A 16340-nucleotide genomic window follows, 5' to 3' on the forward strand; every position below is an offset into this window, starting at 1 on the left:
TATATATGCAGTCTTTTTTTGAGACCTGGTTGCTAAACATTTACCAAAACACCACTGGTTCGAAATATTAATTAGTGTTTCATCAAATGCACTGATGGAAAGAAAAGAACATTGCCAGCACCTTCCCTGTGCCAGGCTGTGCTATCTCCTTGTGTTCATCACCTCAGTTGCTTTTCATTTCAACTCTGTGAAGTGTAAGTATTATGGACACCGCTTATGAGGATGACATGAAGATACTGTGGTTCAGAGAGGTTAAGTGACTGGACTAAGGTAAAGTCCTTGGTATATAGTGGAGCCAGGATTAAACCCTACATCTGTCTGAATCTAAAGCTGGTTTTATTAGTTTCCTGTTGCTGCTGTCACAAGTTAACATAAGTTTAGTGGCTTCAAACAACACAAAATTTATTATCTTCCAGTTCTGGGGGCCAGAAGTCTTGAAACAGGTGTGGTTGGACTAAAATCAGGGTGTTGGCAGGGCCTGCATTCCTTCTGGAGGTTCAGGGGAAGAATATGCCTCCTTGCCTTTTCCAGCTTTTAGACCCTGCCTGCATTGCTTGGCTTTTGTCCCCTTCTTCCATCTTCAAAACCAGCAATGGCTGCTTGAGTCTTTCCCCAGTCCTCCGACCCTCCTTCTGGTATCCCATCTCTTTGACTAACTCTGCCTCTCTTGCCTTCCTTTTTCACTTTGCAAGGGCCCTTATACATTGATTGTGACCACATTGAGCCCACCTGGAAGGTGCAGGATACTCTCCCCATCTCAAGGTCAACTGATTAGATACTTTAATTCCATCTCCAAACCTTCCCTGCCCACACACATACACTTTGCCATTTAACCTAACATATTCATAGGTTCTGGGGATTTAGGGCATGGATGACTTCGGGGAGCCAGAATTCTGCCTACCACACGTGTGCTTTTTCCATTGACCCTTACCTACTTTGCCTCTTGTTTTAGTAGTTGCATAATCCCATGCGAGACTGACATTATTCTCCCTGACACATGCATGCCGCATGTCCTTCGCTCTCCACTTTGGGGTTAAGATACCCTCTTTCCTTCATTTACTCTCCCAGCCTGCTGGAGAGCACTGTGGGAGAATGGTTTCTAATCCTTGGGGCTTTTAATCCTGGACATATATTTTACCTGTGCACTTACTGAGGTCTCACTTTCTGGACCTGTTTCTAGCCACCACCCAGGATCACACCTTATTTATTTGCTCTTCTCCTAGATATTTACATTGCTGTATTCTAGAAAAGCCCCTGGACTTAACTAAATTGTTCTTCTCCCATGCCTGCTGATGAAGCATCTGTCTGTCTGTGTTTAATATTACTCTCTGACTGGCTTTTCAGATTCAGACCTTCTAAGTAGTAGTCACCCACCTTCCCTTGTTTTCTCCACCCTGAGATCCCAGGTGAGAAACCTCCACTGACACCAGCCAATGGCTAGGAGCTGCCCCTTCCCCCAGGAAGCCTTCACAACAGCCAGAAGCACTTCCACATTGCTTCTGAGTTCTGACCACAACCTTCTTTTCTCCCCCTCTATCCTTGCCAAAAGCTTTGTCCCCCTCCTTTCTGCCTATCGGATTCACACCCACACTTGGGGACCTGTCTGAATCCTGCCACCTTGAAGGAAACTTTCCAGATTATACCATCCCCAGGGACTCTTGTCCTCCTCTGAGTACCTACGGAACTTATTGTCAGTAACACTTTGACACTTTATCATCTACCATTATGGAGAGGTATCAAACTGGTGGCTGGTGGGCCAAATAATACCCACTGGTATGTTTTGTGTGATCTGCACATGGTTTGTGACTTTTCAAAATTATTAGGTAACATGTGGCAATCAGTAATATTCCCATATAATGTGGATTTCTGGCTTCTTTGAAAAACAGAGAAGTCTGGTAATATTGGCTCTGCATTCCCACTGGATGGTAATTAGCTGGATTGGGGTAGTGTCTTCCCCTTTATTTTATTTTTTTTAATTTTTAAGTTTATTTATTTATTTTGAGAGAGACAGAGACAGTGTGAGTGGGGGGGGGGAAGAGAGAGAGAGAGAGAGAGAGAGAGAGAGAGAGAGAGAATCCCAAGCAGTCTCTACACCATCAGCACAGAGCTTGATGCGGGGCTCAAACTCATGAAACCTGTGAGATCATGACCTGAGCCGAAACCAAGCATCAGACGCTTAACTGCTTAATGGACTGAGCCACCCAGGTGCCCCTTGGCTTCCCCTTTAGATGGAACATGCACCCTCCAGCACACCACAGTCCCCACCACTCCTTATTAGTATATTACTCCAGCCTCCTTCACTTTATAGTACTTGCCTGGCTCCTAAAGGCATTCTGAAATATTCCATGCTTGTGCAAATGTCCAGCTATATCACAGTCTCTTGGAGGAAAGAAACTTTATTTTGAATTTCTTTTTTAAATCATTTTATTTTATTTTTCATCGTGATAAGTATACTCTTTAATCCCCATCACTTCTTTCCCGCATTCCCCCCACCCACCTCCCCTCTGGTAAACATCAGTTTCTTCTCTATGGTTAAGAGTTTGTTTCTTAGTTTGCCTCTTTTTCTTTTCCTTGCTCCTTTGTTTTGTTTCTTAAATTCAACACTTGAGTGAGGTTACATGGTATTTGTCTTTCTCTGACTGACTGATTTCATTTAGCATAATACTCTCTAGCTCTACCTGTGTTGTTGCAAATGGCAAGATTTCATTCTTTTTATGGCTGAATAATATTCCATTGTATATATACCACTTCTTCTTTATCCATTTATCTATCAATGTACATTTGGGCTGTGTCCATAGTTCGGCAATTATAAATAGTGCTGCAATAAATTTACGGATGCCTGTATCCCTTTGGATTAAGTTTTTTTTTTATTTTTTGGGTAAATACCCAATGGTGTGATTATTAGATTGTAGGGTAGTTCTATTTTTAACTTTTTGAGGAGCCTCCACACTAGTTTCCACAGTGGCTGTACCAGTTTAAATACCCACCAACAGTGCACAACTTCCTTTTTCTCCACATCTTCGCCAACACTTGTTTCTTATGTTGTTGATTTTAGCCATTCTGACAGGTGTGAGGTGATATCTCCTTGTAGTTTTGATTTGTATTTCCCTGATGATGAGTGATGTTGAGCATCTTTGCATGTGTCTGTTAGCCATCAGTACATCTTATTTGGAGAAATGTCTGTTCATGTCTTCTGCCCATTTTTTATTGGATTATTTGTTTTGGAGGGTACTGAGCTGTGTCAGTTGTATATATATTTTGGATACTAACCCTTTATCAGATATGTCATTTACAAGTATCTTCTATTCTGTAGGTTGCCTTTAAGTTTTGTTGATTGTTTCCCTCACTGTGCAGAAACTTTTTCTTTTAATTTAGTCCCAATAGTTTATTTTTGCTTTTACTACCCTTGCCTCAGGAGACATATCTAGAAAAATGTTGCTATGGTCAATGTCAGAGAGATTACTGCCTGTGCTCTCTTCAAGGATTTTTATGGTTTTAGGTCTTTAATCCATTTTGAGTTTATTTTTATGTATGATGAAAGAAAGTGTTCCAGTTTCATTCTTTTACGTGTATCCTGCGACTATTACTAAATTCATTTACCTGTTCTAGTAGTTTTTTGGTGGAGTCTTTAGGGTTTTCTATATATAGTATCATGTCATCTGCAAATAGTGAGTTTTACTTTTCCCTTACCAATTTGGATGCCTTTTATTTCTTTATGTTGTCTAATTGCTGTGGCTAGGACTTCCAGTACAGTGTTGAGTAAAAGTGGTGAGACCGGACATCATTGCCTTGTTTCTGATCTAAGTGTCTCACCATTCAGTATGATGTTGGCTGTGGGTTTTCCATATATAGCCTTTATTGTGTTGAGGTATGTTCCTTCTAAAGCTACTTTGTAGAGGATTTTTATCATGAATGGATGTTGTACTTTGTCAGATGCTTTTTCTGTGTCTATTGAAATGATCATATGGTTTTTATCCTTCCTCTTATTGATGTGGTGTTTCATGTTGATTGCTTTGTGAATATTGAACCACCCTTGCATCCCAGGAATAAATCCCACTTGATTATGGTGAATGATTTTTTTTAATGTATTCTTCAATTCAGTTTGCTGGTATTTTGTTGAGGATTTTTGCATTCGTGTTCATGACAGATATTGGCCTATAGGTGTCTTTTTTGTGGTGTCTATCTGGTCACCTATCAAGGTGATACTGGTCTCATAGAATTATTTTTGATGTTTTCCTTCTTCTGTCCTTTTTTGGAATAGTTTGAAAAGAATGGGTAATTACTCCTCTTTAAATGTTTGGTAGGGGGCACCTGGGTGGCTCAGTCAGTTAAGCGTCCGACTTCGGCTCAGGTCATGATTTCACGGTCTATGAGTTCGAGCCCCGAGTCGGGCTCTGTGCTGACCGCTCAGAGCCTGGAGCCTGTTTCAAAATTCTGTGTCTCCCTCTCTCTCTGACCCTCCCCCGTTCATGCTCTGTCTCTCTCTGTCTCAAAAATAAATAAACGTTAAAAAAAAATTTAAAAAAAATAAATGTTTGGTAGAATTCACCTGTGAAGCAGTCTAGTCCTGGACTTTTGTTTGTTTGGAGTTTTTTGTTTACTGATTCAATTTCATTGCTAGTAATTGGTCTGTTCAAATTTTCTATCATCTATCTCCTTTAGTTTTGGTAGGTTATGTGTTTCTAGGAATTTATACGTTTCTTCTAAGTTTTCCAATATGTTGCCATATGGGTTTTCATAATAGTCTATTGCAATTGTTTGTATTTTGTGGTGTTGGTTGTTATTTCTCCTCTTTCATTAGTGTTTTTGTTTATTTGGGTCCTCTGTCCTTGATGAATCTTGCTAGATGCTTATCAATTTTGTTGATGTTTTCAAAGAAGCAGCTCTTGGTTTCATTGATCTGTTCTATTGTTTTTTTAGTTTCTGTATACTTTATTTCTGCTCTAATCTTTATTATGAATTTTTGAATTTACTTTGTTTTTCTCATGCTGCTCTGTACATAGTAGATGCTTGCTAAATATTGAAAGAATAAATAATTTCCTGAAATAGTGGTCATCTTCTAAATGATTCTAGAATTAGTAAGAATTTGCTGTTCCTATAAGATACATTTGTTGAGGAAGTACTATGTACCTGACTGTGAGATGCCTCAGAAAAACAGAGAAGGAAATCAAGACTCAGAGAGCCTGTACAGTAGGGCTGGGGCTATAGATCTGGTAGCTTCAGAGGTAAAGGCCAATACCGTTGTCTGATGAGGAAGCTTTCCTAAGGGTCAGAGTTGGAAGCAGAGAGGAGCTGCCATGGCACAGTTTGTCCACAAACTCTGAGAGTTACTTTGAGTAGAGAGTTGCTTTGTTTGTTTGTTAAATACCCTTTCCATTCTGGGCATTTATTAAATTTTTTAAAAAAATGTTTGTTTTGGAGAGAGAGAGAGAGGCCGAGTGCAAGTGGGGGAGGGGCAGAGAGAGAGGGAGACACAGAATCCAAAGGAGACTTCAGGCTCTGAGCTGTCAGCACAGAGCCCGACACGGGTTTGAACTCATGAACTGCGAGATCATGACCTGAGCTGAAGTGGGATGTTTAACCAGGCGCCCCTTTGAGCATTTATTAAATAACTCTGCATTTATTCTTGGACTATCAGGAATTTGGAGCATGTTGGGAAACCCACTGAAAAGACGAGGGGAATATAGATAGATTGAGCCTAATTGTTGATGGGATTTGGAGCCCATTTGGTGAGTCATGTTCAATTGAGAGAAGTGTTTACTGATTCCCTTGCCCATATGTGCTCAGAGGTTGTACTATTCCCTCATGCTGTCACTGGCAGTATTGATGTGTGGTGAGGGATGGGAGAACATAGAGAAATTATGCATGTTTAATTGCACAGCAACAAACAGGATGTGAGAATACCGAAAACTCCCACTGGGGCAGAAATCTGGTGTCATGTGTTGCTGAACAGCTGCAGGAGAATTTGTCTAGACCTTTGGATGCAGAGGTGGGTTTGCCAGACCTTGGTAACTTGGAGAGAAAAGACGATGTGCAGAAAACAGATACAGGGCATCTAGAAGCTTGACTCTCGAGAGTTTGCCTGCTTTGCCACCCTGTCCTCTCCAGCTGCCACCAATTCCAACCACGGCTAGGAGAGGAGGGAAGTGGGAATGCCTCAGCCCCAGTGCCACCAGGCTCCTCTGGGCCTGAAATACTCACAGGCCTTGCTTGGGTCCACCAAAATCCTCAGGTTCAGCTGGGTGGGCTGAACCTCTGGGAAGGAAGAAGCTTTTGGGCCAGTCCTCAAGGAGGCAAGATAGGGGAGGGAGGGGGAATCAGGGCAGAGAATTATCTAAGGACACACATATAGGGGGCTTTTATCCTGCAGACTCTGTAGGAAGCATGGAATCTGTAACCTTGGAATCACCTAGAGCTGGGTTCCAGTGTGGCCTTAGGCAAGTCACTCAATCTCTCCAGGCCCAAGTTTACTTCTCCCTGCATGTGAGGAGTCAGGAGGCAAGGTTTGTATGGGGCCTGGCCCATATTTCAAAAGATGAGAACCATGAGCTCTACAAAGATGCAATTGAGTAATAAAGTATTAAATTGGTTATTATTTGTTGTGGGTTTACTGTGGGCCAGACACTATCCTAACCATTTACACCCATTATCTCTTTAATCCTCAAAGGGAAAATAAAGAAATTGAGTTATGGTGAGGAGAGGAGGAGGAACTCATCAAAGGTCCTTCAGGTGGTAAATGACAGAACCATCACACAGTCCATGCAGAGCAGTTCCAGAACTGACACTTCTAACCAGACCACCTGCCAAACACTAGCCCCATTTCATACACTGGAAAACTTGAGGTTTAAGAGGCCCTAGTGTCAGGGACAGAGCTCAGAGCTTTAGGCTTCTGGCTCTGCTGTTTAACATGCTGTGTGACCTTGGGCAAGTTACTTAACCTCTCTGAGCTTCAGTTTTCCATTTTGAAAAAGAGTCCAAAGCCTCTGGCAGCCTATATGGTGAGAAGCAGTATCATGTGGGAGAAGGTGGAGGAGGGGAGGGAGCTCAGAATCTCCTGAAGACCAAGGATGAGAAGACATGGGTGTGACTGTGGTTTTTATGAAGCAGAGGCAGGTCTGGAACAGAAACTTACCAGAGTGAATGTGCCCAGCTTATACTACCCATTTAGTGACTGGCCTGAGAAAGCCCAGATGATCAAGTGGGTGGGAGTGGGTATGGCCACTCTGTTGGCACACCCACACAGTGAGCTGCTGTTGCCACCTAGGGGACAGGCAGTGACCAGGAGCCCAGGCTGAGGCTGTGGTGGAGCAGTAGGGCACATTCCCTGTCTCCTGCTGGTTTCCGGAGTGGAAAGGGGTGGCCAAGACTTGCTCCAGTAGTGGGGATGAGAGTGAGGAAAAGAAGCTGAGAGCTGCCTCTGGTTTGGGAGTTATAAATAAATCCATCTGGAAGTGTTTGGGACTGTGGGAGCCTGAGGCCAGCCCCTGCAATTCAGGCCATGTGGCACATATTTCCATTCACACCAGACCCCCCCCACCCCCCCCCTCAGTCCCAAGAGACTGTCTGATTGGGCCTGTCTGCTCTTGCCCTGAGCTTGGCAGGAACCTCTCAGGCCCAACTCCACTTCCAGCCCCCATCCCAACCCTCCACTCCTCCCAGCCCAGCTCCAGCAAGATGTCTTGCAAGTGCTTCAAAATGTTTCACGTGCTATTCAAGTGTTGGTTGAATGAATGAATGAATTTTCAATTCAGCATATAACTGGTAATGCATTGCCCTTACTAGGAAGGGGCCTGGTGGTAGTTATAGAAGGTGAGGCATTCTTGACTTTTGGCCTCCCATCTCAAGATTGTCTATACCCTACCCTGCTAAGGCTAGCCAAGGTGCAAAGGCACTGCCCAATTCTCGTTCATTTTTCTATCCCCAGCACCAACAGTAGGTGTTGGTTATACAAAGGGGTGAGTTGATTTATTAATTTAACAAATAGTTACTGCACACCCTCATGTGCTGTGTACTATGCTACATGCTGGGAACACAGTAAAGAACAAAATAGAGTCCTTGCTCTCATTGAGCTCATGGTCACAGTGTTTCCCAATTAGATTAATCTTAACACTTAGAGTAAGACCATTCTTTGCAGTGTGGGGTGTTCCTGTGCATTGCAGGATATTTAACATCCTGATTCCTGGGCCCTAAATGTCACTAGTACCCTGGAGTAAATGTGACTACCATAAATGTCTCTATGCATTGCCAAATACTTCCAGGGGCCAGAAGGACCACCCCTGGCTGAGGACCACTGCTGGGGAACTTGACAGCGAGTGACTGAGGAAGGCATTCCCCAAGGTGTGAATGTGCTTGAGTCCTCTAAGTCAACATATAAATTGGTGGCTTAGAACTTGGAAATTATGTTTGCCCTACAAAGAAGTAAAATGATCCTTCAGTTGGTAAGTTAGGCCCCCAAAGCCCATAATGTAATGAGGTGCATGGTTCTCCCAAGCTGGGTTAGGACTAGTGTGCAGGCACCATGATGACAGTTTTGAACATGCTGATGAATTGGTTACTTGAGACTGTCTAGACAGCAGCAAGAATCTGGTCCCAGGGCCAGATGACAGGTCAGATCTCAATGTATGGATTTAGGATAAATCCACGTTGAGGTGGGAGTTAGAGCTGAGACTCAGGATCCATTAAGATTGTCAAAGGAGGGGCGCCTGGGTGCCTCAGTCAGTTGAGCGTCCAACTCTTGATCTCTGTGCAAGTCATGATCTCACAGTCGTGGGATCAAGCCATGTGTCATTGGGCTCTGCACTGAGCGAGGAACCTGCTTAGGATTCTCACTCTCCCCCTCCTTCTGCCCCGCCCCCCCACCACCACTTGTTCCCTCTCTCTCTCTCTCTCTCTCTCTCTCTCTCTCAAAAAAAAAAAAAAAAGATTGTCAAAGGAGAAGGAACTGGGGAATGGGGGAAAGGTGAAGAATGAATCCAGGATAAAGGCCAGAGCTAGAGAAGTAGGCCCCAGTGGTATCTCTTCTCTGCCCCTTCATTTCCATTCCCACAGTCAACACCTTAGTTCAAGATCTCAGTTTGTTCCAGGACTATTGCAGCAGCCTCCTAACTGGCCTCAATTCTTCTCTGGTCTCTGCCTTCCAGAATTATTTTCTTAAAACACAGCATTCATCATGTGCCTTCCCAACATTCATGAGGTCCCACCTCTTCAGACTTGCATCCTAACCACCTGCAGGTCCAGCTTCCCATCAACCTGACATTGTCTTGGCAAGCTGGCTCTAGATTCTCCTTCCTGGGCTCATTGTTGCTCATCTTCTAGACCTTACCATCTGGCCATACAATGCCCCCAAACACATACTGCCCTTCTCACCTCTGTACCACCTCCTCCCCTGGGATGCCTTTTGACCCCTTTCTCCATTTGGAAAAATACACTCAGGCTTCAAGACCAGTTCGAGGCTCCTATCTTTTGTGAAATTTTCCTGGACCCTTTCCTGGCAAGCAGATTTCCTACCTCTGCATCCCCTCTCCAGCTCTTCATATACACTATGGGGCTGTCTGCCTTTCCCACTAGACTAGAAGCTCTGTGAGGGAAGCAGCCATGTCTTGTTTGGCTTTGTAATCCCCTTACTAAGCTCAGTGTGAATGAGTGGGAAAGTGGATTTTGGGATGGGCTGGTACAACAGGGCAAAATGGAAGTGGAATGGTCTCCTCCAGGCCTAACCATGGGTCCACTTAAGCCACTTTTAACTGCTCTCTCCCCATAAGCACTGTTTTTGGATGAGGGTTCATGAAAGAGCTAGGGAAGGAAAGGAAAAAGATGGAGAGCAGGTAAAGGACAGGTAGAAGGAGCAGTGTAGAGAAGACAGGAGGGACTGAGAGAATGAAAGAGGAGAGAGGGGAGCAAAGATAAGGGATTCAAATAACCTGGAATGGAATAAGAAAGATTTGGAATCCTAGAAATGAAAGCAACTGCTTAGGCAGGTCAGCTAAACATACAGTTAATTAATAGGCATTAGTGCCCTTTGGTGCCAAGCTGTGTATGCAACCATGTCCTGCTGGGATCAAATGCCAGCTGCCTAGGACGCCCATTTAGTAAAAAGCAGAAAACAGCACTGACACAAAAGATCTGGAGAATGCCTCAGAGAGCTCTTCTTAAGGGCACCAGGGGCCACTGGGGCCATGTAGTTGCTCCACACCACTGGCCTAGAACTTGCCCAACAAAACTGGGCACAAGAAGAAAATGAACAAGTTGTGAGCAGCTAGTATCCCATATGCGATGCCAGACACACTTTATACACATGAGCTAATTTTTATTCCTAATGCAACTCTGAGGTAGGTATTGTCCCTATTTTACAGGTTAGAAAATTGAGGTCTTGGGAGAGTTAAAAATTTGACCCAAGGGAGCACAACCTGAAAATCTTGGATCCAGGATTCCAGTGCAGGTCGTCCCCTCCCTAGTTGGCAGCAGCTTGCTCCCCAGCCTTGCTGACTTTGGCTGTGGGACTGATCTCTTTGGATTGATTTCTTTGAACATAAACAAAATACCATCAGTTTTTCCTGGCTCTGGAGCGAGCTTTCAGAATCATGTGCTGTTCTCTAGTTTCCATCTGGGTGCCTTTGCTGGGGGTTCACAAATATGAAGCAACAGGCCTTATCCCGAGAATGAACAGTATGCACCCAAAGATGCCAGGGTGCTTTTGTTCCCAGAAGAGGCTTCAGGTGGGGGGCTTTCAGCCTATGGGGCCAAGTTTTCTATTTTCTCTTCCCTCCCAATGATCTTCCTGTGGTTGAGGATTGCCTGCTTTCCCAGGCAAATGTAAAATTCCTTATCAAAATCATGGTACCTTTGAGATGTTGGCCACACTGTGTTCTGACTGCCCCTGGAACCAATCCCTGTCTGCTCAGTTGATGATGGATGCGATCTGTCTGCTGCCAGCCTGTGAGTGATAGTGAGCAGGGACAGGAGGTATGGACAGGTCGGGTATGGACAGTGTTTCCCAGAATTCTGATGTGACTTGGCTAGGCCAGCTCATGGAGGGGCTGATGGAGGGAGAGTGACTGGAGCCAATCAGGAGGCAAAATGGCACCCAGTATGACCCCTGTAGAATTGTGGCTTTAGGCAGGGGGAAGCAGGTTGGTTAGAAAATCCATGATGATAGTTTTCTGGAGTTGTTCTGGAGTCAGGTATAGTTCGGGGACCTTTTGGGTTTGGCCTTTGGCCTAGAATTGTGTGTCTCACATAAGTGGTAGGTAATAATCATGCTGCATGCAAGGCCTTCTGAAATCTTGTTGAATAACAGAATTTTGAGTGACATGCAGTGATAAGCAGGGTAACAAGTCTCTGTGCTTGGGTTTGGGCCTTTGCTCTGGTCATTCTACTGAAGAGGATGCTTCTGTACAACCTTCAAAATCTATTTGGAATCCAACCACTTCTCACTACCTCCATTGCTATCATTGCTACTACCCTACTACAAGCCATCACCCTCTCTTGCCCATCACCAGTCTCGTAAAGTAATGCTGTTAAAGCATAGTTTGAATAGGGACTCCTGGGTGCCTCAGTTGGTTAAGCAGCCGACTCTTGATTTCAACCCAGATCATGATCTCACGGTTTGTGAGTTTGAGCCATGCATCGGGCTCTGTGCTAATCATGTAGAGCCTACTTGGGATTCTCTCTCTCTCCCTGGCTCTCTCTGCCCCTCCCCCAGTTGTGTGCACTCTCTCTCAAAAATAAACATTTAAAAAAGCATAGTTTGAATATGTCAATCTTTTGCTCAGCATCCTCCAACTGCTCCCCATCTCACTCATATTAAAAGGTAAAGCCTTGGGTGCCTGGGTAGCTCAGTCAGTTAGCGTCCAACTTTGGCTCAGGTCATGATTTCATGGTTCATAAGTTCGAGTCCTACGTCAGGCTCTGTACTGACAGCTTGGAACCTGCTTCAGATTCTGTGTTTCCCTCTGTCTCTGCCCCTCCCAATTAATGCATGCTCTCTCTCTCTTTCAAAAATACATAAACATAAATTTTTTTCTTAAAAAAGCTAAAGCCTTTATGGTAGCCTGCAAGAACCTCATAATCTGGAGCCCCCTTATGTCCTTGACAATATCTCCTACAAATTCATCTGTCACCTCCTCCATTACAGCCATGCTTGTCTCCTGATCATTCTTTAAGCTTTCCAGGCAGGTTTGTGCTTTGTACTTGTTTTTACTTCTGCCTAGAATGCTTTTATCCCCAGGGTATCAGTCAGGATCCTGGAAGAGAGTGGTTATGGGAACTAGGGAAAGGTTGCTGTATGGAGAGGGCCACCTTTCAGGGCTGTAATCTTTGGTGGAGGGATGTGGCCAACCCATGGTGAACCTGCAAAGAGAGAGCTAGTGAAAAAAAAATCTCACTTTCTTTTTCTTTCTGATCTCCTTGCAGGTGCTTCCCATTGGTCAAACCTAACCCGAAGCCAGAGGGCAAGGGAACCTGTTGATGCAGTCCATACAGGTCAGCCTACCAGGGCACAAAGCTGGGTGGAGAAGGGTGGAGAAGATCTAGTGGGGGAAACAGAAGATATCCAGAACCACTGGATATTTTTGTAGCTGGCTCTCTCTCGTCCTTCAGATCTCCACCTAAATGTTACCCTCTCAGTGAGGCCTTCTCTGGCCACCTTTTCTAAAATTTCAACCCCCAACTCCCAACACCTTATATCCTCTTTCCATGCTGTGTTTTCTTTCATGGCACCTAATACCACCTAACATATAATTTATTTATCTTGCTTATCGTCTGCTCCCCCACTAGAATGAGAGCCCCATGAGGGCAGGGACTTCGTTTTATTCACTGTGGTTATTAGTGTCTAGAATAATACCTGGCATATAGTAGGTGCTCAATAAATATATGGTGAATGAATGAATGCACTCTCAGGGGCCACCCTACTATGAGTCTGCTCTCCTCCAGGCACAGCTGAGTATACATATCCAATTGTTACCCATGCCTGCTGCTCTCTGTTTCTTCCAAAGAGGCTCAACTACTGCCATGTTTTTGGGTCAGAGGGTAGGGAGCTCTTTGCTGCCCCCAGGATTGAAACTTGCATATCTGTTTGTCAACTTGCCTTATGAAAACTACTGTTGCATTGATCAGCAGTGGGTAGATTCATGGTCATGGGTATATCAGCCCTTCCAGGTACTACTTGCATACTTCAAAGGTAGTATGGGTGGGACTCTTTCCAAATTAGGTAGGCTCTAGAGCCACTTCCTTGAGGTTCAAGGGCAAGGGGTCATGAGCTGGGTCCTCTGGTGGTGAAGCAGGGATAGGTCAGTTTAGGGCAAGCAAAACAGGTTTGGATTCCTAGAACACTGTAACTATGTCCAGGATAATGTTTTCACTATACAAGTTGCATATGAATATATTCTCATAGTGAAAAAAAAAACCCAGATATGATTAAAATCCTCTCCCCCTCCCAACTCTGCTCCCCAGAGGTAACCACTGTCATCAGTGTAGAGTACCCTCTTCCAAGTCTTTTTGTATATATACATAGTTTGGTTGTGTGTGGGTATTCAAAATAAATGCTATTAAACCATATATATTGATTTGTAACTTACTTTTTTCATTTAACAGTATACCTTGGAAAACTTGCCATGTTAGGACACATGGATCTAACTCATTCTTTTTTTAACTAAATAGTGAGATAACTGTAGATTCACATGCAGTTTAAGAAATAATCAGAGGGGGCGCCTTGGTGACTCAGTCGGTTAAGTGTCTGCTCCTGATTTCAGCTCAGGTCATGATCTCAGGGTCATGAGTCCAAGCCCCACGTCAGGCTCTGTGCTGATGGTATGGAGCCTGCTTGGGATTCTTTCTCTCTCCCTCTCTCTCTGCCTCTCCCTCTTGAAATAAATAAACAAATACACAAACAAACTTTAAAAAAAAAGAAAGAATACAGAGAAACTCCACATACTCTTCACCCAGTTTTCCTCAGTGGTGACCTGTTGTAAAACTATAAGTGTTTATTTATTTATTTTGAGAGAGAGAGAGAGAGGGAGAGAAAGAGAGACAGAGACAGAGACAGAAAGAGAGAGAGAGAGAATGGGTAAGGGGCAGAGAAAGAGGGAGAGATAGAATCCCAAGCAGGCTCCGCACTGTCAGTGCAGAGCCTGACTCAGGGCTCTATCTCACAAAGTGAGATCATGACCTGAGCTGAAACCGAGCGTTGGACACTTAACTGACTGAGCCACCTAGGTGCCCCTCTTGCAAAACTATAGTACAATATCTCAAGCAGGACAATGACATGGATACAGTCAAGATATAGAAGATTTCCATCATCACAAGGATCTTTCAAGTTCCCTTTTCACAGCTACACTCACTTTCCTCCCAGTCCTACCTCCTGCTTAATCTCTGGCAACCACTAATCTGTTCCCCATTCCTAAAATTAGGTCATCTCAATAATGTCATGTAAATAGCATCATCTAGTATATTAGGGATGGTTTGTTTTCTTTAGTCAGCTGAATTATCTGGAGATTCGTCCAGATTGTTGTGTGTATCAACATTCTGTTCCTTTCTATTACTGAGTAGCTTTCCATGGCTTGGATATACCACACAGCTTATCCATTCACTCATTGAAGGACATCTGGATTGTGTCTAATTTTTTGGCTATTATAAATAAAGCTGCCACGAACAATCATAAAACGGGTTTTTATGTGGGCAGTTTTCATTACTCTGGGGTAAATACCCAACAATGCATGTGCTGGGTCATCTAGTAGTTGCAAATATAGATTTTAAAGTAACCTGCCAAACTCTTTTGCAAAATGGCCATATCATTTTACATTCCTCTCAGCAATGTATGAGGGATCCAGTTTCTTGGCATCTTCACCAGAATTTGGTGTGGTCACTTTTTTTTTTTTAGGCATTCTGATAGGTGTGTGGCGATATCTTATTGTGATTTTAATTTGCATGTCCCTGATGGCAAGTGAACATCTTTTCATGTGCTTACTTGCCATCTATATATCCTTTTCAGTGAATTGACTGTTCATCATGTTTTGATCATTAAGTATAAGATCTAGCTCTAGAGTCCATTTTTATTTGTCTAAAAATTTTAGTTTTCCATTTAACATTTAAGTTTGTGAGGCATTTACCAGCTCTGTTGAGATATATTTGACATACATAATTTGCAAAAATTAATTTGCAAAATGATTACCACAATAAGGTTAGCTTGTGGTGCATTTTAAGTTGATTTTTTAAGGTATGAAACAGGTTGCATTAGTTTCCTGAGACTGGCATAACAAATTCCCATAAACTTGGTAGCTTGAAACAAGAGAAATTTACTCTTTCATGGTGGTAGAGCCTAGAAGTCTAAAAGCAAAGTGTCAGCAGGGCCATGCTCCCTTTGTGAAGCTCTAGGAGAAAATCCTTCCTTGCTTCTTCCAGCTTCTGCTGGCTGCCAACAATCCTTGGCTTCCTTATCTTGTGACCATATCACTCCAATTTCTGCCTTGATCTCCACATCACTTTCTCTGTGTGTCTATTTCATAAGGATATTTGTCATTGGATTTAAGGCCCACTTGGATTATCCAAAATAATCTTCTCATGTGAAGATCCTTGACTTAATGACATCTGCAAAGACCCATTTTTCCCAAGGAAGGTAACAGTCACAAGTTCTGGGGATAAGGATGCAGCAATATCTTTTTGAAGGCTACCATTCAACCCACTACACAGGTCAAAGTTCACCACTTTGCCTACGTGCAGGTGCCCCAGCACTATTTGAAAAAGCTATCTTTCTTCCATTGAATTGTTTTTGCACCTTCACTGAAAGTCAGTTGGGAGTATTTGTGTAGGTCTGATTTCTGGGTTCTCTACTCTGCTCCATTGATCTATGTATCTATCCCTCCACCAGGACCATAAAGACCACCAGATCTTTATTATTGTAGCCACATAATAAGTTTTAAATATTTCATTTTGAGAAATTGTAAATGGTGTTGTATTTTTAATTTTGGCATCCATTTCTTCATTGCTAGTATATAGAGATACCATTTATTTGTATATGCTTGTATCCTGCAACTTTGCTTAACTCACTTATTAGTTCTAGGAATTTGTAGCTTTGGGACTTCCTACATGTACCATCATGTCCTCTCCAAATAGGGACAGTGGTTTTTTTTTAATTTTTATTTATTTATTTTTAGAGAGAGAGAGAGGCAGAGAGAGAATATCAAGCAGGCTCTCCACTGTCAGCGGGGAGCCTGATGTAGGCCTCGATCTCACAAACTGTGAGGTCATGACCTGAGCCAAAATCAAGAGTTGGACACTTAACCAACTGAGCCACCCAGGTGCCCCCAAATAGGGACAGTTTTATTTCTTCCTTTACAATTTGCATG

General features: G+C 43.3%; 1 protein-coding gene across 2 annotated transcripts in view; it reads left to right on the plus strand.

Annotated features, from left to right (window-relative positions):
- NHSL2 (NHS like 2) overlaps positions 1-16340 on the plus strand; it is a 273340-nt gene that overhangs the window by 109868 nt on the left and 147132 nt on the right. Inside the window, exon 2 of one of the 2 annotated variants that reach the window (XM_049643959.1) lies at positions 12412-12480. The exons of the other annotated variant lie outside the window; for it this stretch is intronic. Coding sequence (XP_049499916.1) covers positions 12412-12480 — 69 coding nt within the window. The remainder of the gene's footprint in view (positions 1-12411; positions 12481-16340) is intronic. 2 annotated transcript variants of the gene reach the window in all.

This window comes from Panthera uncia, chromosome X (genome assembly GCF_023721935.1).
Source record: "Panthera uncia isolate 11264 chromosome X, Puncia_PCG_1.0, whole genome shotgun sequence".
Lineage (NCBI taxonomy): Eukaryota > Metazoa > Chordata > Mammalia > Carnivora > Felidae > Panthera > Panthera uncia.